Source organism: Cupressus sempervirens, chromosome 5, assembly GCF_028749045.1.
Source record: "Cupressus sempervirens isolate cs-2001-9-10 chromosome 5, ASM2874904v1, whole genome shotgun sequence".
NCBI classification, from domain to species: domain Eukaryota; kingdom Viridiplantae; phylum Streptophyta; class Pinopsida; order Cupressales; family Cupressaceae; genus Cupressus; species Cupressus sempervirens.
The window spans coordinates 980,090,902-980,116,594 of NC_143122.1; the positions used below are offsets into that span (position 1 = coordinate 980,090,902).

General features: G+C 37.3%; 1 protein-coding gene across 3 annotated transcripts in view; it reads left to right on the forward strand.

Moving 5' to 3' along the window:
- The window catches only part of LOC149559215 (dynamin-related protein 3A-like), a 67,415-nt gene that overhangs the window by 14,102 nt on the left and 27,620 nt on the right, over positions 1-25,693 (forward strand). For all 3 annotated transcript variants that reach the window (XM_089833139.1, XM_089833138.1, XM_089833137.1), the window contains exons 3-11: positions 3,603-3,885; positions 4,063-4,091; positions 4,212-4,313; positions 22,245-22,313; positions 22,425-22,484; positions 22,664-22,780; positions 23,116-23,164; positions 24,011-24,120; positions 24,294-24,386. In XM_089833139.1, the coding sequence (XP_089689265.1) occupies positions 3,603-3,885; positions 4,063-4,091; positions 4,212-4,313; positions 22,245-22,313; positions 22,425-22,484; positions 22,664-22,780; positions 23,116-23,164; positions 24,011-24,120; positions 24,294-24,386 (912 nt within the window). The remainder of the gene's footprint in view (positions 1-3,602; positions 3,886-4,062; positions 4,092-4,211; positions 4,314-22,244; positions 22,314-22,424; positions 22,485-22,663; positions 22,781-23,115; positions 23,165-24,010; positions 24,121-24,293; positions 24,387-25,693) is intronic.

Genomic DNA, 25,693 nt, shown 5'->3' on the forward strand with positions numbered 1-25,693 from the left:
ATAAAATAATAATTAATAATAATAATATAATAATAAAAACTTTTAATATTAAATAAAATATTTACTAATTATTAACATTTAATAATTTAAATAACATATATCTAAAAACATTTAATAAACTAATAAAAAACCAAAAAACAATTTAAAACCAAACCCTTACCTATGTTAACATGGACTGTGTTGAGCAACCGTTGGCTGCCTTTGGTAGTTGTGGTCCGCCTTAGGCAGTCGCGGGCTACCTTTGCCGTGGCATGCTCCAAAGCACAGCAGCCAGACAGAGAGAAAGGGAGGAGGAGGGAGGTGGGGTTGGGGTCCCGCCTCCCTAAAACAAATTAATACTTAAAAAAAAAAAAATCAAGACAATAACCCACTGCTCGTACAAAAATCGTAGTACAAATACATAGATTCCCATATTCAGATTTTCATTTTAAATATTTTTGGTGTATATTAAAACAAACAAAAACAATGCCCTCACAATGCCCTCACAATAACCCTTGCAATTTCAATTATAAATATATTTTGTTGATAATTTCTGTAATAGATCTGATATGAAAACAAACACAACCTATCAATTCTGTCAATTTAACTTTTGGTAATCCTTACCAAACCCTCATCCCGATTTTATCAATTCTAAATACAAATCTCCAAATTAACAATCAAGGTTTTCAAAAAGATGAAATTTATTCACAAGCGTCTTCGATGACAAGGAACAATAGCTCCACAAACAAGGGTTTTAACCCAATTGAAATTCTGAAAACAATTTCATTTAGATACGGAGAAGACATAGAATTTAAAGAACGAAAACTACTGTGCAAAACCCACAAGATCCTACCTGGATCTGATGCTAAAACTAGGAACACACGAAGCTCATGAGCAAATCCTTTTTCTTTCGAAAACCCTCTTCTCGGAAATTGGCTCCTCCAAATCTTAGTATGGACAAATGAACTCTAATTTCCTAATAAAGAATTTTCCTCAAATTAGGGCTTCGATTTTGCAATCACGTGAAACCCCTTTTCCAATAATTATTTTAATTATTTTAATTTCATGCATAAACTTTTTGCAATTAATTAAAATAATCTTTATTAATCAATTCCGTTCTCTCTCTTATTAAATCACAAGACGTTTTTAATAAAATATTTGTTAATTCAACTAATAATAATATTTAGAGTTTATTATAATAGTGAAACTCCTAAATATTTATTATTAAATTAAATAAATATGATTACGCCAAAATTATAATTTTAACTATATTTTTAAATATAATTCTTTTAATTAATTAATTTTTCAATTAGTTAAATATAATTAAATATTGAATTTCCTTTATATTTGTATTTATTTTTCAGAGATCTTTGTGTGTTCTTGCTGTTGGCAATCTCATTGTTGTAATCCTGCAGTCCCATAGACCTTTTGTTGGTCTTTTGTTGGACATTAATATCATTATCTTATCTTATCTTATCTTTATAAAAGCACAGAATCAAACTCCAGGGTCAAAATCATGAATTCACGTCACTTGACAAATTCGGATGGGTAAACAACTTAGATACTTGTCCTACTTTCTAGGACAATTGGCTTAGGGTTTAGAATTTGGACTCAAGATTTATCTTCCCTCTTTTACCATTGAGATACTGCGATAGGGCACGCTCATCCTGGCAATTTAGGGAAATTGATGCTTGGTATCTGCAATCTGCATAAAATCCGAGCATGTACAGACACATAATCTAAACTAAACAGGCAATGGTGGGGAGTGGTGCATTGTGGGGATCTTGACTAGCAGGTGACTACGACTCCCTCCTTCAACCACATCAGGAACGTCAAACATAAAGTAAAACATACAAGTAATCCATACACATGCAAGTATGGGGAAAGCATCCGTAGAAAATACATATAAATAGTCCATCTAACTATCATCATGAAATAACTGAAATCACTGTATAGAAGTATCATCATCGAAGAACAATCATGCATACATGAAATAACTAGTACCAAAGTAACTCATCATATAATCAACTGAGTATGAAATAATATCCAACAATCTAAAAATCAATGTCACTAATCATCAAACATAAACATAAAACTGGCCTAAAAGAATCCGGCAATCCAACATAAAAAGTAAACTAGGGGTAGGCATTACATACCCTATATAAATGTGATATGCTGGATTTCTTAGTGTATATTAGTAATTAACTATCTTTGGACAATATAGGCATCAAACAAGTCCAAATGACATGGCCAAGAAGTAAAACCAGGCCCTAGCCCAAACATATGTAATAATAGTATTTAAGCCCCGTGAGGGAGAAAATACAAGGTGGGAGAAGAAGGATGGATGGCAGAAGGCCACATGAAGCCAAGAGGGATGGTATATCTGCTCTTGGGCCTAGGGTAGAGGATCACTTTGGGCACTCTATTGTATATCCCCTAAACCTCAATGTCTGTTAATTGTTGGGATGGACTCAAGGGAGCCTCAATTATAGGAGGGTAAATAGGTAAGGTAGGTACAAGCTTCCTCATTGTGTACACCACTTTGTGAAGGCGGATGGCAGAAGGCCACCCAAGGCCAAGAGAGATGGTATATCCAGAAGGCCACATGAGGCCAAGAGGGATGGTATATCTGCTCTTGGGCCTAGGGTAGAGGATCACTTTGGGCACTCTATTTTGTATCCCCTAAACCTCAATGTCTGTTAATTGTTGGGATGGACTCAAGGGAGCCTCAATCATAGGAGGGTAAATAGGTAAGGTAGGTACAAGCTTCCTCACTGTGTACACCACTTTGTGAAGGCGGATGGTAGAAGGCCACCCAAGGCCAAGAGATGGTATATCCGCTCTTGGGCCTAGGGTAGAGGATCACCTTGGGCACCATTTTGTGAAGGCGGATGGCAGAAGGCCACGTGAGGCCAAGAGAGATGGTATATCCGCTCTTGGGCTTGGGATAGAGGATCACCTTGGGCACCATATCATGTCTCCTAAATTGTATGTGTTATATGATTGATATTTTTATAGATATATTTTCTTTAACACTAGTAATAATAATTGATTTTATGAATTGTATCTTCAACTAATGTCTAACATGATTGCAGAATCTCAACAAGTATCCATGTTGCTTTTACATTCTTTCAGTAAAATTATATCTCTAACTATATTATGTTCCTTGTTTGTATGGAATTTGTGATTCTACGGAAAAATATAGGGTAATCCTAAAATGGTCTGATTACACATGAGACACCCTTGGAACCCTTGTTTGTAAGAACTGTTTATTTGAAATAAAGCTTTACCATACTGTGTATCATGTGGATGCTGCAATTATTGCCATCAAGCTTATGCTTGAATAAATATGAAATAGTCCAATGCACATAATTTTATCTTTCCTTCTCTATCATCATGATATTCCTTGCTTATTTTGATATGGTAAAAGTGAGTTTCCATATATGCAGGCAATACGGGGAATGCCTTGTGCTGGAATTTTAGTATTTGATTTAGTGGCTCCCTCATCTTAGGAAAAAAATCTATTTTTCGCTATCCTTATTATCCTTTTGATTGATTCTATCTGTGGACAAAAGAAAAAATATGATTTTTTTGTTGAGCTTCTTTGCATTGAAATGGTGCAGGCAGAAACCGAGAGGGAAGTTGGAGTAAACAAAGGCGTTTCTGATAAGCAAATTCGATTGAAAATCTATTCTCCAAATGTTCTTAACATAACTTTAGTAGACTTGCCTGGTATAACCAAGGTTCCAGTCGGTGATCAACCTACTGACATTGAGGCTAGGATTAGAACGATGATTATGTCATATATCAAGCATGAAACATGTATCATACTAGCAGTTTCACCTGCAAATGCAGACCTGTCAAATTCTGATGCACTTCAGATGGCAAGAGTTGCTGATGCTGATGGTAATTCACTTTGAAGTATGTTTAGATAGCTAATTGAGATCTTGATTTCAAGTGTTCAATTCTAATGTGTCCTTTGCGGATGCTGTAGGTCTTTTCAAGTACATAGGCCCACTGAATTTAATTGCGTATTTCTTGTCTGGGTTATTTTAATTCTGGGATTTGTATCCATTTTTTCAGGTCATCGTACTATAGGTGTGATTACAAAGGTAAGAGAAGCAGAAAAAGTTGAGAAAATAAATTGTTGATTGATTTTATTTGAGAATTGATCAGTCTATTCTATTAATGAATTTTTAAAATGTAATGTCTTGTTAATTGTATATTTGCAGCTTGATATTATGGATAGAGGAACTGATGCTACTAATTTCCTTCTTGGAAATGTGATTCCCCTGCGCTTGGGTTATATTGGAGTTGTTAATCGCAGTCAAGCGGTATGCTTAATATCTGTCATTTTTCTTTGGATAAAGTAATTCTGGAAATGATCTATCTTCTTCGCATGTTTATAAAAAGGTCAAATTGCAAAATTGAAATATTATGTTCTTCCATTCTTTCTTTAGATTCTATATGTCAGTGACTTCTTTAAATTTTCAACTCTAATTTAGTATGGCTGTAAAAAAGTTTGCTTGAATCTTTTTACTTGGGCTACTAGTTGACATTTTTTACATCTATCACTCTTTTGGGACCTCCCATGTAATAGATTTCTGCCTGCAATATCTTATATGAATTATTTATTAATATTCTTGATGTCGTGAAGGTTTGTAATGTTTTTGCCATCTTTTCAAGGGATGGTTATGTTTATTGTCACACCTATTTCAAAGTCAATCTCTCTAATTACAAACAATACACCGAATTAAATTCAATAGGAATTTGAGTAGAGATTTGGTAATCATGATATTGCTTTATAAATAACATCGACAGCAGAAGCATTTGATGTTTGTCATGTCACCCCCTCAATCTAACAATATGGAGGTTGTTGATCTCTTTAGGGAGGTCATATGCATTTGTTTATGTTTTGTTAAGTTTAGGAGGTTAAAGAATTAAAGTTTTGTCATGAGTATTCTCATGCATGGTTTTGTAATATTAGAGATTCCTCCATTCCAGTCTTCAGATCTTATTTGAGACCACTCGTGGGGATTCAGTAATCTGTTAACTGCCCGTCCTTTGAAATCAGACTTCTGAATTGCTAAGGCAAAATCACTGTGGTTGGTTTAGTGATGCTGTCTGTTTTAATAATTAGTCACTCTAGTGGGAATTAGTGAGGTATAAGTAACTGAGTTGAGAAAAGCATCAGTACAGACTAAGATAACTCAGTTAATTGTATCTCACTAATTGGATATTTTTCTCAACTCAATTAATTGTATTGTGCAAGAATATAGTCGCCACTGATAATCAAAGGTCAGTGGGAGGGCAAGGAGCTGATAGTTTTAAAATTGATATAGGATCTCCTTTATGGAGGCACACTACAAGAGTATCACAGGTTGTAGGAGGTGGCTCATATCTTGGAAGTGTAATTATTATCAAAGTAACAAAGGCAAACCATTCAACAGCACATATTCCTGGGTCAAACTTCATTTTATGGGCCTTGCTGGTTAAGGATTCACAATGTGCAGAGGCACAAATGGGAAGGGATGTCTAATGCGCAAATAGCTTCATATGTAAAAGAACAAGAAGCTGCTGATAAAATGGTTAAAAGATAAAAGTTTTTATCAACCTCATTTCAGAAAGAAAACAATGCAATTACCCATTGAACCTCCAAACATCCATTCTTGCAAGTACCTGTATTGGTTGAGGAAGAGGAAGATGTAGAAATTATCATCCGCAAAAGTGATTCATTAGACACTGCATTTAAATTGCTGATCAAGCCACTGCACATTGCACATGTGCCAATGGTCTTCCTTTCAACTTGGTGAACTCACTATATTGGAAGGAAATGGTGGCAGCCATTGATAAAGCACGAGGTGGTTACACGTCCCGAGTGTGAGAAGTGCGTACCATTCTATTTTAAAATGAGAAGACTTGTGTGGAGAGTGCTATTTAACCAATTAGAAATTCTTGGAAAACTTTGGGTGTTTCTCTTGTTTCTGATAGATGGAAAGATACAAAAAACCGGCCATTGATTAATATGATTGTAGTGTCATCTAAAGGAGCAATGCTTTTGAAGGCATTTGATTGTGAAGGGGAAGTGAAAGATTCACAGTTCATTTTCAGAATTCTCATTGAGGACATAGAGATGGTGAGTAGTGAGAATGTGGTCTAGGTGACTACAGACAATGCCAAAAATTGTAGGAGTTTACGTGCTTTGGTTGAGGGCCGGTATGACCATACTTTTCGGACACAATGGACTGTACACTCCCTAAACTTGGTCATGTAGCAAATTAACACTCAAATAGATTGGGTGAAGCAAATTTATCAAGAGGGGGATGAGATGCAGATGTTTGTGATGAACCATCACATATCACAATTTATATTCAGATTGTTCTCCAAATTGGTGTTGTTGAAGATAAATTGTAATTACTAAATTGAATTTATTTATTTAAATGTATTTAATTTTATGCCATGATTAATTATCAATTGTATATAACTTTGCTTAACATTTATTGACATTGTTATTATCTTGCTTAGGTGGCTGAAACTCAATTTGCATCTCATATAATTGCTATGAGATGATTTGTGAAGGTGCAAGATGCATTAAGCCATATGGTTATTTCTAGCTAGTTGGGTATATGGAAGGTTTCAAATTCAGAGAGGGCCCAAAAGATCAAGGCATTGATCTTGGATGATAGTTGGTTTGCTCATGTGCAAAATGCATTAGATTTTAGGGACCTTAATTACCATGCCCTACTTTGCTGATACAAATCAACCTTGTTTGGGGGATGTCTATGATGGCATATACACACTGGTAGAGAAGATAAAACTTTCCATACAAACACATGAGAATGACCCCACACATATTGAAGCCTTATGCAATCAACTTGAAACAATCACTCATGATCGTTGGTAAAAGATGATTACCACAGTGCACCTTCTCGCATATGCCGAATCTCCAAGGTACTATAGCGAGGAAGTACTCACTATGCTAGATAGAGTAGCACCATATGTAGATGAGGAAGTTGCTAGTAGGTGTTACAAGTCTTTTGCAAGACTCTTTTGAGATGATGACATGCACAAAAAATTTAGGACAAAATTTGGCTTGTTTGCTTTTGGAGCAAAGCTTAGTCCAATGACAATAAAGGACCAAAGTGACATGGGAGCTATGATATGTTGGTACCTCTATGGTCAGGCATTTAAGTATCTACAACCTCTCCCAATCAAGATCCTCTCAAAAGTAAATTTTTTTGGTTTTTGTTTAACATTTGTATTCGACAATTCTTTAAAATGCTTTCCATTTTTATGTTTTACTTAAATTTTGTGCACATTGTTCGGGTTGCAAGTTCTTCTGTGTGAATGGAATTGGAGTACTTACATCTTCATCCACTCAGTGAAGCTTAATTGGTTGGGGTCAAAAAAAGCTGAAGACATGGTTTACATTCATACCAACTTGTGTCTTTTGTTACGTAAGGAGGATCACTACAAGGAAGAGGCAACCAAGCTTTGGGATGTAGAACCTAAGTGTGCGAACTTGGATGCAACTATTCAAGATCTTACTACAATCACATATGCTGATAGCATCATAACCCCATGGTGCATCTAGCACAAGTGGAACAATTTTCAGTTCAAATAATCTTAAACTTGCAACAATTGGAGATCATGAGGGATTTTTTGTGAATACATATTATTTTGATTTGTATTGATGATCATGAAATTATGAATTATATTTTGATTTTGTAATTGTAATGTTTTTCTGATTTGCATTGGGATTGTGAAGATAGATGTGTATGATGCCTTATTTGGTTAATAGTTATTTGAATTTCAATTTGAATATTCTATCAAATATCTTGATCGAAGGTATTGGGGAAGTATATACTATCAAATGATTTAATTTTGTATATTTCTTGCATTCACTTTCCATATACATAATATATAAAAATGCATCCTAATACATCTACATCTACCTGAAAATTGTTTCACACATCTGCACACCCAATTCTCACATCTGCATCCATATCTGCACCAGAATCGACAACTTAGGCAAGACCAGTTGAAGGAAGATTAAAGCATGTGTTAGGGCGAATAGAAGATACCTTATGGTTTCACGACTCATGATTGGCCAAAAAGTCATCTGTGTGGGGTTTTCCAGGCTCCAAATCACTAAAGGTCGGATATAATCACTAGAACAACCAGCTACAATTCTAACCCAAATCAAAGCTATAGGGGGGGGGACTCTATTTATATGGGTGTGGGTTGTAAAAGGATTTATCTAAACTGTTGCTATATTTATCCTTGTCAATAATTTTTTTGTAAGAATTGTATTACAAATTACTTTTGTAATCTTTGAAGAAATTATATTTTGTTAAATATATTAACTTAATGCATGTTCTTCCATGATTAGAGTCTTCTATTTGTGTTAGCATTAAATACTATGTACTATTTAGACTAGCTATCTGAGTTTTGATTAAGGTAGTCAAACCCCAGGTACTTGAAAGTGGTATTTGAGCCATTGTCACCTTTCTCGTTTGTGGGTTTGTGATGCATAGCTATGTAGTTGAGTGATTGTGAAATTAGATACCAATGAAGAGGAATAAACCATGGGTGATAAAGGTGAGGAAATCAACATTCAGGAGGTCACTAGAACCAAAAATAAAGAGCTAGTGAGAGAATCATAGCCGTCTACAAGGGATTCTTTGGCAAAGAGGGTGGGGACTTTGAGAGGAATGAATTGATAATGCAGTGTTGGAAGGTCAAATTCCAATTGTGCTCAAGGAAGTCACTTACACAATAACAGAGTTTCAATCAACCCTCCAACCAAGACATTTAGATGCAAATTTTTACAAAAGGGAGGAGAAGGCCCCACTTGAAGAAGAGGAACACATACCATCTAATTCCATTGAGGAGATAACAAGGTTTCATTCTTATTATAGCAATCTAAATCCAATCATTCCATGTGACGTGATGTTTAGTCATAACAAGGTACGACAAGCAGTCTCATAGAGACATACAACAACTTTTGCAAAAGATTACAATAAATACTTTTGATGGATTAGGAACTTGTTCAACTAGAGCATGACTGCAAAAATTAGATACATACTTCTCTTTGGACCCAATGTTTGGGGAAGATGCCATCAAGTTTTTTTATCTTGCATCTTGAGGGTGTAGCATATGAGTGGTGGAACTAGGGCATCGTATCACCCAAGGATATGACTCAATCACTATCTGAGAAGGGTTAGCCAAAGATTGTTAGAGAGGTTTGATAGGAATGACACATTGATTAATTTTAGAGTTCTAGCATAATTAAGACAAGAGGGCACAACAGAGCACTATGCCAAAATTTTAGAGGCTATTAGTGATGTACCCAAATGTAATAGAAATGAGCCTCATAGTTCTTTTTGTAGAGGGCTTATCCAAACCACTCAACGGCTTGGTTGGTCTTTGAATCTTAATTCCTTGTTGGAGGTCATCGACAAAACATTAAATCAAAAGATTCAATATTTGAAACCAAATTGTACTCCAAGAATGCATCTACAATTTAGCATGAGAAACTTTTCCTTCAAGAGTTGGAAGGCAAGAATTGTGCTTCACTTGTATAGAGCCATGACATGCTAGATCATAATTGTTAGGGAAAAGGACAAATATATTACATATTGTGGTTTTTGATGAGGATCCTAAAGTAGAAAAGTATGCTCTTAAGGTTGTAGTGGACAAGGTGGAGCAAAAGGAACAAGGAGGAGATCATTTGATTTGCTTGAAATATTATATTTGGGATAGAAGATCAATACTCAAGTGGTTAGTAGGGAGGATTAACCTAGGGTATGGAAGTTTTGACATTTGAGAGGATCTATGGGGCTTTACAACTAGTATAAGAGGTTTGTGACTGGGTCCTCATATAGTTGATAGAAAAGGGGGTCTTCTCTTGGAACAGTTCAGCATAGAGAGCTTGGAACAAGATCAAGGTAGTAATGAGTTTATGACTTGTGTTGGCTTATCTAAATTTCTCACTCCCTTTTTCTTAAGAATGCGATGCTTCAAGCGAAGGGATTGGAGTAGTCTCGGTTTAGAATAGACACCCTATAACATTTACTCACTAGGAATTTGAAGGAGACAATGATAAGATAAATTTATTAATGCCCAACAAGAGACCACAAGGGGTCTAAGGGATTGAAAGCTTACAAAGAAGGCAACAACCAACAACATGAACACCAAACGGGGACCAAAAAATGAACAAACAAGAAAGCAAAGGATCCACAAAGGAAGACTAAAGGTCCGTCCTAAGCGGGAGAAATTCCAGCGCAAAAGGATAAGGTCTAAGGCGAGGGCAAGGGCAAGGGCAAGGGCGAGCTCTGGACCATTTCAGAGTACTGCTGGAAGAAGAGTGTTGCTGTTGAGTGGGACCATTGCGAGGTTTCATAAACATGATGCCATTGAAAGTTGGAGTTTTCTAGCGGCCACTTAGTGCTGTGAGCAAGAGACAATGATGAGAAAAAGAAGTGATAAGTTGATCAAAAGTATGACCTGAAGGGAATAATCACGAAGTTGAATAGCCTTCGGGAGGTACAAAACAAGGCACCACTGGTGGACGTAGTTGAAGAAAGATGAAAAAGACATGCACTCTCTGAATAGTCAGTGAAGCTTCTCTTTGATCTCGTACTAGGTGGGTCACTGGAAGATAAAGTGAATCTCAGTCTTAACCTCAACCGAGGCACAAACGCGATAGATCTTGTCATCTATGTCAATTTGATGGTCAGTCTAGTTGCAAAGCTAGTGGGAGATGATGAGGAAGGAACCTAGGGAGATGCAAAGAGCATGACTTTAGCATCGAGATAAGTATACATGACACACAATGACCTTGTCTTGAATGTCCAAAAAGTGCTTAGCATAGAAGTCCATCCTTAGTCATAGACAACCCAAAGAGTTGCACAAGGTCGTGGTAATGTACTGTTTGTAGATATCCAATTTTGCATGCATGTTCAACTCTTGCTTCGAGGGAAGGAGGTCGGCAAGAGCATCCAAAGAGTATTGGAAGGGAGGGAGGCGATTAATCACGATCCCAATCGAGCTTAACAAGGACAAAAGCCTTGGTGTACCAACGAGCTCTGCTAACAAGGTCAGACCCAACAATAGTCGTAGACAAACAATAGGCTAAGTAAGTATTTGTGGTGCCTATCAGTAGAATTCGCAAAACCCCTAAGATGGTGAAGGAACCAGACCAAGTCAAAGATGGCTCTGAGCTTGAAGGGATGAGCACTGAACTCTACGACAATGATGTTGTGGGGAGTAGATAGATGACATCTGATAGTGTACCGAAGGAGAAGGATTTGAGCTCTTTTAATGGAGGTCCAGTCAGTGTTCAGGAGAGAAGGTCCTCACACAGTAGAACTGTAGAGCACTGTTGGTCTAACCAAGGAGTGTAGAAGGGACAACTTAGACGTGGTGTCTTGAAAGTGATGTCTCTCCATCATAGCAGGGGTCCAAACCCCTTAACTTTGGGTTGCATGACAGGTCCATATGAAAGTGGGAACCAAAGAATTGAACCCCAGGATAAGTGTAAGAGAAGGTAATCTCAATCTCAAGACCTTGAAAATAGAAGTGAAGATGGGAGGTCTTCAAACACTTAAAGACTATCTCCCTGGTCTTCCCCATGTTCATAACTATCTGTCTCAAGTCACAGAAGGAGGCCAAACCATCAAGAAGAACCACATCAACTACAAATAAGAGAATAGAGCTCGTAACTTGGTGCAAATAGCAACCATCATTGAGGAGCGAGGAATCATAGAGGAAAGTCTCAAACTCATCAATATAAATGCTGAATAAGGTGGGGGAGAGAGGGCAAACCTGCGTCATCCCAATGGTGCTCTAGATTGGGTCGGAGAACCCTTGAGGAGTTGTAAGTCTGCCAACCACAGTCTCATATAATCTCATGATAGCAACTAAGATAGTTGCAAAAATCTCACTGTCTTTAAGATGTTGAAAAAATGCCTCAGGAGGAACAAAGTCAAAATAGTTGTGAATGTCTACAAAGTGGGAGTAGGCTTTCGCTGAGTGGTGTCAAGCCTCAATAATAGCCCGTAGAGTCAAAATATGATTTGTGGTTTGAAAATCGATGCAAAAACTAGTCTAACTCCTCACACGATAACCTCACTTGTTAAGCTTTCTAGATAAAATAGTGTTCAGAACTGTAGCATAGAGTTTGGCAAAAGTGTGCCCAATCATGATAGTTCGGTAGTTGCTGGGATGGGACACCGACCAGGCCTTATGAATAGTATAGATAATGCGCCTTGATGAAGAATCAGGAAAGCGCGTGCAAACCACTCTATTAAAGAGCACACACAGGAAGGAGCCCAAAATTGTATAGTCAAGCTTGAAGATTCCCGCCTGGATATGTTCCTCATCTGCAGATCTACTACAACTCATGGATTTGATGGCCTCATGAATGCTGGAGAAGATGAAGAGATGGTAGTGGGTCAGAGGAGTGAGGTGGAGGGAAGGCTGGTTAAGGATGTTGTAAAGCATGGAGGTGTGGGTGATTGAGGAGCTTTGGTCCAAGATAGAGGGGGTGGGGAGGGAACAATGTGCACCAAAAGTTTGGGGGAATGCAAGGGAGAGGCATTGAGGGATCAACACTACAATGCAATGAAAAATTGCTTCTTGTGGTGGAGAAGGTGATAGTAGGAGAGGTGCAGCTGGGTAAAGGATGATGAGTGGAAGGTGAAGGCAGAGGGAGGGGGTGGGGAGGGAACAATGTGTGCCAAAAGAGCTTGGGGGAATGCAAGAGAGAGGCGCAAAGGGATCAACACTGTAGTGAAATTAACAATCGCTTCTTGTGGTGGAGAAGGTGATGGTAGGAGAGGCATAGCTAGGAAAAGGACAAGGAGTGGGAGGTGAAGGCCGAATGGATCAAATGTTGGAGGGACTTGTAATGATCATTGAGGCATTGGCTCATTGGGTGGTTGCTTCTCTGTTCGGGACTGAGGGAGAGGGTTGGTGCGGTGGGGGATGGAGAGTAGGGCAGACTCCCAAAGCACAGTCGCCAGAAGGTCGAACCTGGATGTGGTATCAATGGACTCGATGAAGGAGGTCTGAGAGAGGAGCTGCTTAAGATGGAGGACAAAGAGGTTGCAGTGACTCTCCGAAAAGAAAAGGAGGTGCGAGTGAGTATTGACAAGGTGTAGAGAGGGGGAGGAGGGGGAGTAGTGGAGATAGCGCCTTGCATTGGTTTATCAATATTTTCCTCATACTTGAACTCTCTTGTGATATGTTGTAATTCCTTGTTCAACTTTCCCACTTGATTATCTTCCTCTTTAAGGATATTTGAAACTTCTTGCAACCCATCCTCAAGAGTCACCTCTTGAATTATACATGAATGCTCACCAAAGATTTCCTTTTCGTCCACCTTTTGATGTTCCATTTGTAGTTCTTCGTGTGTCTTTACCTATTGATTTTTTGCTCCATCAACTTGTTGAATCTCAACCTTCTATCTGCCATGTTGATCTTCTCGTTTTAGAGGCCCTGGGATTCTCTTTTCTACTTGTTCTAAGGCCACTGTACACAAGGAGCAAGATGACTCTGAGTGGAATGCATTGTGAATTCTGCACCAATTGGGTAATAAAAAGTTCTCTATTGATATTCAGTTACCCGACTCCAGTCCTTGTTGTACAGTTCGAGTCTCAAAGTTCTTGAAGCTCTCAAACATGCCTTCACCCACATCGGATGAAGCATCTTGATCTGACTCAATCAGGATCTTGGTGGAATCCTTTCCTTTGCTTACCGTCTCCTCTCTCTCTTGGATAAATTCAATTGTTCCCTCGATTTTCTTGTCAACCACTCCACCTTGTGATATAATGTGTGAAGGTTCATCCACTTGGTTATCTTGAACATTAGAATCAACCATATCATCTTGATAAATCTTACCCTTTTCATTCTTTGGTGCCCAACTTGAAAGCTGAAAGAAATTCTTACTACCTCCTACTGATATTTCCTCATACCAACCCAATTGAAACTTGACCAAGTCAAAGGTGTCTTGGCAAGATGGGCAAGTAGACTCTGAATATATGAGACCATGTGCAAGGCATCAATAACGTTTTCCACATATGTTTTTTGGTTCCCTATTGATATCTTCTCTGAAAAAAAGAAAATCTTCCTCCGAATGGACAAAGACCGCAAGCTCATGTATTTGTGAAAAATAAAATTTTCCTCTTAACGACATGTCCACTTAAGAGAAACACCAAACAATCCATCTCCCCATGATCCGTAGTACCATGTATCCTACATTTCCTTGATGCTGCAAGTTGAGACAAATTCAATGGATGTAACCTTTTGTTCAAATCAGTCCAAATGGGAGGAACGTCCACTCGCCTATCCATTGAGAAACCTTTCTTTTCTTTTCTTTTTTTTTGAATTTTTTGATTTTAAAAGAGATCTCTTGTCTCAAATCTAACCTTGAAAGCTCATTCCTCAATCTTTGCTCCGAATTTCCAAGTTGATCCGAAAATGAAAATCATTCAACCCTCCTTCTAGCGCCAGATAATGTTGATGCGAGTTTTGTATCACTTACATAACATATTAGGATTTGAATATTCAATATGGGATATCAAACATGCAACTCCTCTCTTGAAAAGTTATTACTCATGAAGACATAAGCAATATCTCCAATGTTCCTTACATCATTGGATACTTGCTCAGTTTTATCGATGTGATTCGCTGGTAATCACGTAGGCGGCCTTATGCTATTCTTTCAAGGATGACTTGGACTTTGGTGGGATGAAGGTGATGGTGGCTCAGTTTGTGAAATGTGCGAGTGTCAGATAATGTTGATGGTAGTGATGATGGAGGGTGTGTTTGCCGATGATGATGTTGATGGGAAAGCGATGGTGGTGGAAGGTGAATGGATGTATTCTAATACTCGACCTACTCCTCTAACTTCTTTCCCTAAACTTCGACTAACCAGCTACTCACTATTCTACTCCTACTCCTATGAATGGAAGGTTAGCAAATGGATGGGGATCGAACCTAATGAGAGCTGACCAGCGGCCTCACTTTCACAGGTGCAATGATTCAAAGGAACAATAAACTAGTTTACCACATAAAGCTTCCCAACCGGCCGCTAGGATGCTAGTGGCCTAGTATTGATTGCTATCAAACATATACCAATGCTACCATACAACTATCCATCTACTTTAACTTCACTTAAACAACTTCAAATGCAACCAACTTAAAACAACTTGGAAGAAAATATAACTATGTGGAAGTAGAAAACATGCAATAATACCCAATGTTCTTAATCAACATGCAAATCGCAACAATGAAAAAGAGAGCAATTTTGGTATTATCTTCGCAATAATTTCTCCAACACTTTACAAATGAGAGTAAATGGCCTTTTATAGGGGCCAAAAATACAATGGACGGTGGAGATCAAAACAAGATCAATGATCCAGATTGGATCCTCAAAACCCTAATTAGGGTTGCCACCCCATCGGCCAATGAGAAGCTGCTACCTCATCAATGGACCAATGAAAAGGTCTAAAAGTGGCAACCGATGAGAAGGCACCAAAATGGTGGCCAATCAGAAATAGACACTTGTCCTATTCTAGAAGAAAGGGGAAATTTGCCACTTGGGCTTGCATCAAATGATCTAATATAAATCTTCCCCTTTCTTTCATTTTCTTAGCTAAGCAATGAACTTAGCTAGCCTTTCGTTAACTTCTTCCATAGGAGGACCAGGTGTGTGCTTCGCCTTGAGTTTCGCAGACTTCGCCACGTTGCTTGCTGCTTGTAGTATCTTTTTGTGATCCTTCTCATATTCCCTCGCAAATCCAATAAAAGCATTGAGAGAGGAAAGGGTGCCCAAATGTTTCTACCTGATGGCAACCTTTCCTAACTCATCCAACTTCGATCCAAAATCTATCTCGTTGACATCGTCTTTGCCAAGGGGGATTGTCCTTCCTTTAGTCTGTCTCTCATCCTTATCATGTCCACTGTACCGATATTGGTGTCGGTTATTCTCTTCATTTTCGAGAAGAAGGGAGTTTTGGGCATCATATCCTCTTTGTCTTTCTTAGTGTTTGCCCGCTAGGGATTCTTACTTGCACTAACATCCTCCATGCTCGTCGCCCTATTATGGAATGGTAGAGTGGTGGACCAGAAGGCAAGAAGAACCAAGAGGAGCAATCCTTAGACTAGAACGAAATAAGGATGTCAGCTTAAGGACCCCTTACAACTCTAGATGATGAAAATTCACCTTAACCAATAATCTTACAGCGACCTTTCAGAACCTAGGACAAGACCTCAAGAACTCCAAATCCTTTTGCAAATTAAAAATTTAAACCTCTAAAATATCCAACACTTGCTCAATCAAACAAAAATCAAACTTTCATATGCTTCCCTTCTCCCAACAAAATCGCCAAGTCTGATATAAAAAATGCAGTCCTAAATAGGGAAAAAATCAGACCTTCACCATGAATTGTCCATGTCACAAAATCAGATCTGCCTCAAGAAAATGCCAAGAGTGAAAAGTTTTGCCCTTGCCTTAATTCGCACAAGCATGGAAGTCCTCAATTTGCCCAAAAATGTCACCTAGGGCGCAAGTCGCAGCCCACAAAAAGAGAACAAATCATTAAACTCTGCAAAAATCTGCCCTCAAAGGAAATCGCCAAGGCCTGAAAATGGCCAAATGCAAGCAAAATCGTCCAACAAATGCAAGAAAACTGCCTTCCACAAAATCGCCAAGCATGGAAAAATCTGCTCCTCAAGGAAATTCGCTCAACAAAGGAGAGGAAGAAATGAATTGTGAAAAAGAAATGGGAGAGAGGTCTCCTTTATACCCAATTTCTTTTCCCTCTAAGCTGGCCGACTTGGTCTTGGAGGAGAGAAAAAACAAAAATTAAATCCAAGTTAAGGCCCATAATTAAATACTTAGCTCAAAATTTACTCTTGCCAAAAAGAAAATTGCATTTTAAATTTGCCAATTAACTCCAAATTGCAAAAAGAAATTAAATAATGCCTTGAGGGTGTTAAATATTTCCATTAAATGAGGGTTTAGTAATTAACACGTCATTAAATTTGGATTTTGGCTAACCAAAAGCCATTTTAAAAATATTAAATTACCAATTTCGTTAAAGGGAAAAAGTTTTCAAGGCAATTTTAATCTATTAAAGCCAATATTTTGCAATTTCTCTCTAAATCGTTTTTTGCTATGCCAATAAAAATAAAATAAAATTGCATCTAGAACCAAAAATCGATTTTTTGTAATTTAGCCCTATTTCAACAAAATTAAAGTTTTCACCAAAGAGAAAATTGAGATTTTGCAAAATTGAAGTCTAGCAAAATTTTTTCTTTTGAAAGATTTTTTAAATTTATGCATTTATATCCAGATTTTCAAAAGAAAACATCTAAGTACAAATTTACAATTTTATCCTGCCAAATATTGCTCTTAAAAATTTTGTTTGGCCTAAGGATGAAATTGGTTGTTCTGGAAAATCAAGCGGAGTTGGGTGAAAATAAGCTAAGTCTATCCACATTTGTTCTGAAGGTGCCAAGGCGTGAAATTTTCAAAACTCAATAATTTTGGGCAATCCAAAAATTTGCCAAGGCGATAAAAAAGAAGGGGGGTCCCCAAATTTTTGGGGCGATGGTGTGAAAACCTCACAACAGGACCCTCATTGCAAACTTTTCAAATTGAGAACTCATGAATATACTCATAACCGTCAACCCAAACCCATAGGTTTGCATGACATTTGAGGGTTAAATGATGCTAGCTTGCAAATCCTTCCTTCAAACCATTCAATAAGAGGGATAATGAGCTTCACTATTTATGACAAAGGACAGGTTAACCAACATGAATGCATTGGCCAAATCTAGGCAATACTTGGGTTGTGGGATAGATAGCTAAAATGAGAAAGTTTAAAGTGTATGATTTTGATGTTTTGCTAAAGGAAAGAATAATTTGGCGGTTGATGCTTTTTTTAAGAAACCTAATTTTTGCTTTATGATTGATATATTTCTTGATTAGAAGGTTTTTATAATTGTTGGATATGTCACAAACACATTTTCTATTGACATTTTGGTCGGTGAATTTGCAAGTTGGCAGGTGCAAAGTGGTTAAAGGAAAATATTCTACTTTTAGATTTCTGTTCTGCCTAGGGGACATAAGATTACTGTCTTGGAGGATGGATTTTGCTTGCTAGATTGGGTAGCCACCTTTATTATAACATGAGGTTGCAGGTCAGTGGAATTAAAACTAATTCAACTTTTCTACTTTAAACAACAATGTAATGTGTTAATCATTATCTCCAAGAAGGCAACAAAATTGAATCTTTTGCACATATAAACTACCGATCTTTTGAGGTAGTAACATCCCATGGTTGTGGATCTCAGACCAACCACTTAGCGAAAGCTATGGCTGATCTCCATTCCCTTTTGTTTGCCAACAAGTTTGGTTGTAGCAAGGTTTGGCTTGAAGGGGACTCTAACAATTGTAAGGTGTCTAAAGGGAGCCTCCCCTCCTTCATGGACTATTAAGAACATCATTTCTATGGCTAAAAATATCATTAACTCTTTTGAGAAATGTTTTATCTTCCATTGTTCTAGGGAGGTCAATAGTATGGTGGTTTGGATTGCTAATGTGGTAGTAAGAGCTGATAGACCTACGAGTTGGCAAGGTGGATTTCCCCCATGGTGCCAAGGCTGTATTAAATTTTGATAGGACTCATGGGGAGGTGGGTGTCCTTAATACTGATTACAATGCATTTTCTAATGGCCAAAGCAATCATGATATGTGAAGGTACTCGTCTGATTGGCAGAGTGAGGAGTAATGATGTCATGACTCCACACACTTTCTGGGTGTTTTTTCCCCTTATTTTGGCCTAGGGATTTCAAAAGTGGAGATTAATATTTGGTTTCAAGACTCTTTTTGGCTCTATCTGTGTGCATAGGTTTGAGTGATAGTGAAAGAGGTGGTATGCGAGTAATAGAAAGTGGAGGGAGCCCTTGTCTTATGAGGAATGGTGACAAAACCCCAGAAGTTTTGGATATTTTGGAAGTAGGCAAGATGACTTCCTGCATGGTTGGAACTGTTTAGTGTCCAAAATGTTTAAAGGAGTGAAAGTAGGGAAAGATGATTATTGGTGGGAGGAAGTTTAAAATTGACGAGGGTGTGATAGCGAAAGTTATTTGTTTGCCTATTGTGGGGAAATTTTTTTTCATAGATCAAAAACTCAATGATGATGCTATCAAGAAATTTTCCGAAGAGTAGAAAGAGAGGGTCAATTTGGTGAAAATTGGCAAAAATTACTATGCTCCGAAGGTTATTAAGAAATCCTGAAGGTGGGTTTTGTTTGCTATCATGCAATATATCATGCTGGATGATAGATGCCCTTGGGTATATGACCACCACTTTGTCTTGCTCAACCATTTCCGCCACAAAGAAAAGGTATCCCTAGTCTATTATCTCTTCTTTATTAATTCGAGTATCAAGAGTGCTAGGGTCAATCTGGATGGCAATCTTGCCCTCCATGAAGGGCCTATGGTTTTAATTGTTGATTATTTGAAGGCTACTTTTGTTGAGCCTTCCATTTCTAAGCATTCGTCCTTGGATGAGGATCCTATTGATTTTGACAACTTTGAGGAGGATGGGGAGTTTGATATGGAAGTGGAGGAAGAAATTGATATAGATACCCTAGAGAAAGTAGTGCTAAGGGAAAGAGTAAAGCCCTTGTTTCTGGGTTTGGTAAGAAGAAGAAGAAGAGTACTCCTAAGAGAAAGAACTAGAGAAAGTCAAAGGAGGATTTGTAGGTTGAGGAGGGTCATGATGATAGTGATGGTATAGACACTAGTTCGGAGGATGATGTTTGGCCCTCCCCTCCTTGAAAGAATCCCGAAGGTTTGGCCTCCTCTGCTAGAGGCTCTGGTGGTGGTGGTGGGAATTCCCTTGCTCTCTTTCCTCCCAAGGATCCTCTTATCCCTAGGGTTTTCAATCTTGAGGATATGGCTGCCCCTTCCCCTTCTTGTGCTCCCAATATTGCCCCTGAGGTGAGTGTGCTGAAGAATGTGGTGGGAGGTGGTTCTTTCTCTATAATTGTTGATGCCATCACTGATATTGTTAAGAGTAATGCAAAGGAGGATGTTGTCTTCTCTGACTTGAATTGCCATAGTATGGAACCCAACATTAATGTCCTGTAGGGTGCTAAAGATGGTGCAATGGATTTCTACATGGTTGTGGGTTTTCAATGAGGTGAGGAGATGTAAATTAAACATAAGTCCTTTTCTATTAAGCTGGATTACTTGGAGGCTCTTGGTGATGGAAAATATAGCTCTTTCCCCAAAGCTCTAAGAGACTTCACTAAGGTTGTCAATGATACTGAAGCCTTGTCTGAGGTTTATACTTCCATGTTCAAGGAGGTGGAGACTAGGCTCTCTGGTGCTGAGAAGAAGATTGTTGGAGTGGAAGATACTCTCAGGAAAATCAGTGAGCAAAGTTACAAGATTCTTAAAGCCTCTATGGAGCACCTCAAGATCCTCATTGCCAAGCTTGAGAACACCAACCGGTAGAAAGCTATCATGCAGGTGATGGACAAGAAGGATTCTAGCTCTGAGGATGCCCTTGCCGGTATGGGTAAGAGAACTCACACTAGCACTAAGAAGATGATTCTGTGTGGCGACAAGGATTTTGAGGATATCAAGAAAGCTGCAGGTGGTATGGATCTTCTTGAGCTGGAAGTGGCTGAGCTTCTGAAGAATCTTAGCTCTTTGTTGGTTGGCTGTTCTGTTGTCCTTTCTGTTTCTGTTTGCTGTCCCTTTCTTAGTAGCTGTCCCGCCTCTGGCCTTTTGGATCTGCCTGCCAGCTGTTGTGTTTTTGTTTTTTGTTTCGTCTATGTGGTGCTTTAATGATATATCTTTCTCCATTATGATGTAAAGGCTTTCAGGGTACTTTCAAAACCTGCTTTTCACTTGATCAAAAACATCACATGGTTGTGTATCACCTTTTCTGGTGGATCACTTAAATTCTGCGGGAAGTACTTGTCTTCGTCATTGGAGGTAGTGGAAGGAGCTTTTAAGCATGATTCAGAGCAAAGAGTAGAATGAAATAATGAATAGAAAATTATTTGAAGGGAATGATGATGGGTTTTTAGGCGGGTCTTGGAACTGCCCTACACCTGCTTGCCAATATCCAAAGTGTCCAAAGCTGAAACACTTGAAGCCAGGGAAGCAACTGAAACCGTTTCTGTCCTTTCATTGAATCAGTTTATGTTATACTGGATGTTAATTTTATCTATCTTTTGTTGCTATCAAAGATCATTTTCAATATGAACTTCGCTGAGCAATATGATCTCAGCTGCCTTGCTCAGCCAAGGTTGCTAATTTGAATTTAACATTTTTATGTTGTATACTTATTTATGTGCACAACATGTTTAACTATTTTTTCAGGAACTTTTTCTAGAATTCTGCATTTGATAGCTTTATAGCCACAGCAGGAAACCATTTTTTGCACACATGGTAAGTATGGTAGAATGGTTTCAGTGATCAATGATAGTTCAAGGTTTAAGGCTTTCATGTGTTGTTTAAAATACACCAAGCTTTGGGTAAGTTTTTATATGTTATTCTTATAATGCATCTTCACACGGAATGGCATATGTGATTGTATTATTTGGTATGTAGAGTATGCTGTCTATTAAGTTTTCTTGTGCTTTGTGGAGAGTGATATCTTATTCTATGTCCACTTTGAAGTTGTTTGAAGATATATTTCAACTCTAATTATAGTTTCACTCTGAATTTTTTTAAAAGTTTACCAACAGTTTCAACATACAATTTTAACAAAGTCTTGGTTCAAGTGCTCTCATCATACTCATCCAGTCCTATATTGTTGCTAGTATTTCATCTATCTCCTGTTATGCATTCATTTAATAATTTTTGGTTGACGACGACAAATTCTAGTTTCAACATTTTTTAATTTAAATTTAGAATTGCGAGTCATAAAAACCACACAAAACATTATTATGCCATAAAACATAAGGAAATATATGGCAGGAGTCGTGAGTGGCAGTTCATCTATAGATTATACTGTGACGTGAGAATTATGAACTTTAATTCAGAAGGATATCTATAGTGTTCATTGTTTTCCTGTAAGCTTTTATTTTGCAAGTATTCTGGATGCATCATATACAATAAAAATTGTAGTTGGTAAATGGCAATCATTTTGCAGATATATTAATTACTTTGATGATAATATTTGATGTTTTTATTTTAAAATTTCTTTTGATGCAAATGTTGTGAAACAGGACATTAATGGGAATAAGAGTATTCAAGATGCTCTTGCCTATGAGGAGAAATTTTTTCGTAGTCGTCCGGTAAGATTAACTTGTAGCTCATATACATAGTTGAATGCACCAGTTGAAATATTATTATTTACACGAACTAGTTGCATAGTTTTTAACTTTTTACTCGATTGTTTTTTGTAGGTGTACCACAGGTTAGCTGATAGATGCGGCATCCCACAATTGGCAAAAAAATTGAATCATGTAATATATCAATGCCTTTCCCACATACTTTTGGTTTTCAATGTGTACATAACTATGTTGAAGAAAGTTGGGGTTCAAAGACCTTTTTTGGTCCTGGCAAGCTATTGGATGTTGAATTGTTGTCTCAACTTAATAGGATTGTCTCATTTTAACTTCATCGTTCTTTTGCTTGGCTTCAGATTTTGGTACAACACATCAGAGCAATTCTACCTGGTCTGAAGGCACGGATTAATGCTCAAATGGTCAGTGTGGTGAAGGAGATTTCCACATTAGGTGGTGAGATCACAGAATCTAGGGTAAGTGCCAAAGTATTGAATTGAGAGTAGCATTTCCTGAAGTTATCCAAATAACAGTGAATCATGAAACTGAATGAACTGCAAGGTGATAGTATTTGCATTATAGAATTATATCAACTAAGATTTGTATCTATAATTCTATTGTATCTATTTTAATGATAAGGTTTGTTTTATATCGAAATTAAAACCTGTTGTATCTATTTTAAATTTCTAACCCATGTTCTGATTTCACACTTGGTCATTCTAAGAGCATCTTTTATTTGCTGTCTAACTGCTAATCTTTTTCATTTGGCATTCATTGCTTCGTGTTGTTTCTTGTGTTTGATTGGTTATAGGCGAGCCAGGGAGTTTTGTTACTCAACATTCTGACAAAATACTCTGAAGGTATTTTACATTATTTCAGTTTGAATTTTAATTGTTAACTTATTGCTTGCAATCTTTCTGACATGTCCCTGTTGAGATATTGACCCCAAACCTTTTGTTTAGGGATAGTGTTTAACTTTAAACTATTGCATGCACAACAAATTTTGGTTTTACAGTTAGTATAGTTGGGCCATGTCTCTGAATTATGCACAACTTAAATAAAAAGATAAGAAAGAGAATAACATTTACACAAGTAAGAAACTGAAATTAGGCTGGATAACAACAGTATTCTTACTTGCCACACCTATTGGAATCAACTTTAGGCAATCAATGCCTATCCTCTGGGGAATACTATATTGTATTACCATTGATTTCAATAGGTGCCATGTTTTATATTGATGAGTTCTTGCGTCCAAAGTAATTTTTCAATAGAACATCTGTCCTTTCAAAATTTTAAAAATCTTGGCAAAAATCTTAGTTTTTCTATTTTCTTAATTAATTTAGGTGCTGGGAACATGTAATATTATCACTGGAAACATAAAAGTGAAGATAATACCATTATAAATTTCTAATTATTGATAAATTGGCTGCGAATCAGTGAAAATCCATATAAATAATGCATAGGGAAACAAAGTACATTGAGAAAAAACAGCTGAGGTGAAAGAGAAGGCATGCATGTTACTGATTTACAGAAAAAGGCAAATTACAGCAATTTTAAATCTTTTTAAAGTGCAACCTCTGAATTAAAGATTGCAGTAATTTTATTTTTTTGGTGACAATTGATTTATTGTTGGACACTCTTGATAAGAGTAACCTCTTCAGGCTATTATTCATGCTCTTACTCTCCTTTCCTTGATTATTAAGCAGCATTTACCTCAGTGGTGGAGGGTAAAAACGAAGAAATGTCTACAGCAGAGTTGTCAGGAGGAGCAAGAATCCATTATATTTTTCAGTCAATTTATGTCAAGTGTTTGGAGGTACTGACTTAATCTATAATTTTATTGCTGAAACAAAAATTTCCGCATAAAAGTCTTTAGCTCTCCAAAGTGTCCTGTAAAGTTGTGTATTCAATGTGAAGTCACAAGCTTGTTAGTTTTTTTTCTTTTGCATAATTTATTGAATTATATGGTATTTTTTGCCTGTGCCACAGCTCGTGGATCCATGCGATGATCTAACAGATGACGATATTCGAACAGCTATTCAAAATGCAACTGGTCCGAGAAATGCCTTGTTTGTACCCGAGGTGAAGATATTCTCATTCTTGTTTGCACACTTTGTCAATCTGCCCCTCTTTTAAGTCAGACACCAAAATTGCATATTTTTTCCTACTTTAAAGGTTTGCTTTGTACCCATTTGGAAACATTCTCTTGGGTAACATGATCATATCTTTATAGGCATACCCAAGTCTCGTGGTGTTTGTGTTGATAGTGGATGAATTTATAGCTGGGCTGGTTCCTTCAAGCAGCAGAGAAACTAACAGTCTGAGACGGCAGCTGATGAGTCGGCTGTCAATTTCATGAGAGTTTGATTATTGAATAATGTTTTAAATTAAGATTATTGAATAATGTTGTAAGCTAAGATAATTGAATTATTCTATAAATTATTATTATTGATTTTTTTTGCTTTGCTTTCAGTAACTTGGATGAGGCATCTGAGAGCTGCTAACAGTGGTACAAATCAAGCTCATCAGATCCCCATAAAAAGCATTTGTGTCCACTCAAGAAGGCTAAACAAAACAGAATTGTTATTAAATACAAAAAATAGTTTTGGTAAATTAAATGTGATGGCAAATTACTACATTGAACACCTTAACTCTAAGTTCACATATTCAGGAATGCCATCTTAAAAGTTGATTGAACTGATACATTTTCAGTCATGCATATTTATTAACACCTTGGGTACTCATCCTCCTCCACACAACAAATACCCTTGCGAACCATAGCTTTGTTGGTTAACAAACTTGTCACTGCGAATGCTTTTTTCAGAATGACCCTGTTCGTCCTCTGAGCAGTGAAAATTGTGCCAAGAGTTGGAGAGATTTTGATCAAATAATGATTTACGAAATCTTCCTCTGCATTTGAGAGGGGTAGCTCCCTCGTATGATGGGCATTATTTGGTATTTTCAAGTACTTCTCACCAGAAAGTACAAAAAGGAGGCAAAACAAAAATAAAGAAAATAGAAGGCAGAAACCCCAGCGATAGACACATGAATACCAAGTAGGATTTTACAATAGATGACAAATTACAAGGAAGTTGAAAGAAAATATAATTTGATATACCAAGATAACGAATGAAAGAATATAAGGAAAATTTTATAGAAGAAGTTATTCCTTTGATAAAAGATTTAATAGAGAGATGTCGATTGGAAAATTGCAAGCTTTTAAGACTAGTAGATCAGGAGATGCTTTTCCTAGAGTTGAGACTTATTTCAAAGTTAGTGTACATAATGAAAAAAGAGTACTAACCAAGATTGCAAGCACTAGTGGAAACTATACAAGAGATTGGACAAAAATTCAAGAAGAGGAGAAGAAGATTGATGAGCTTGTTTCA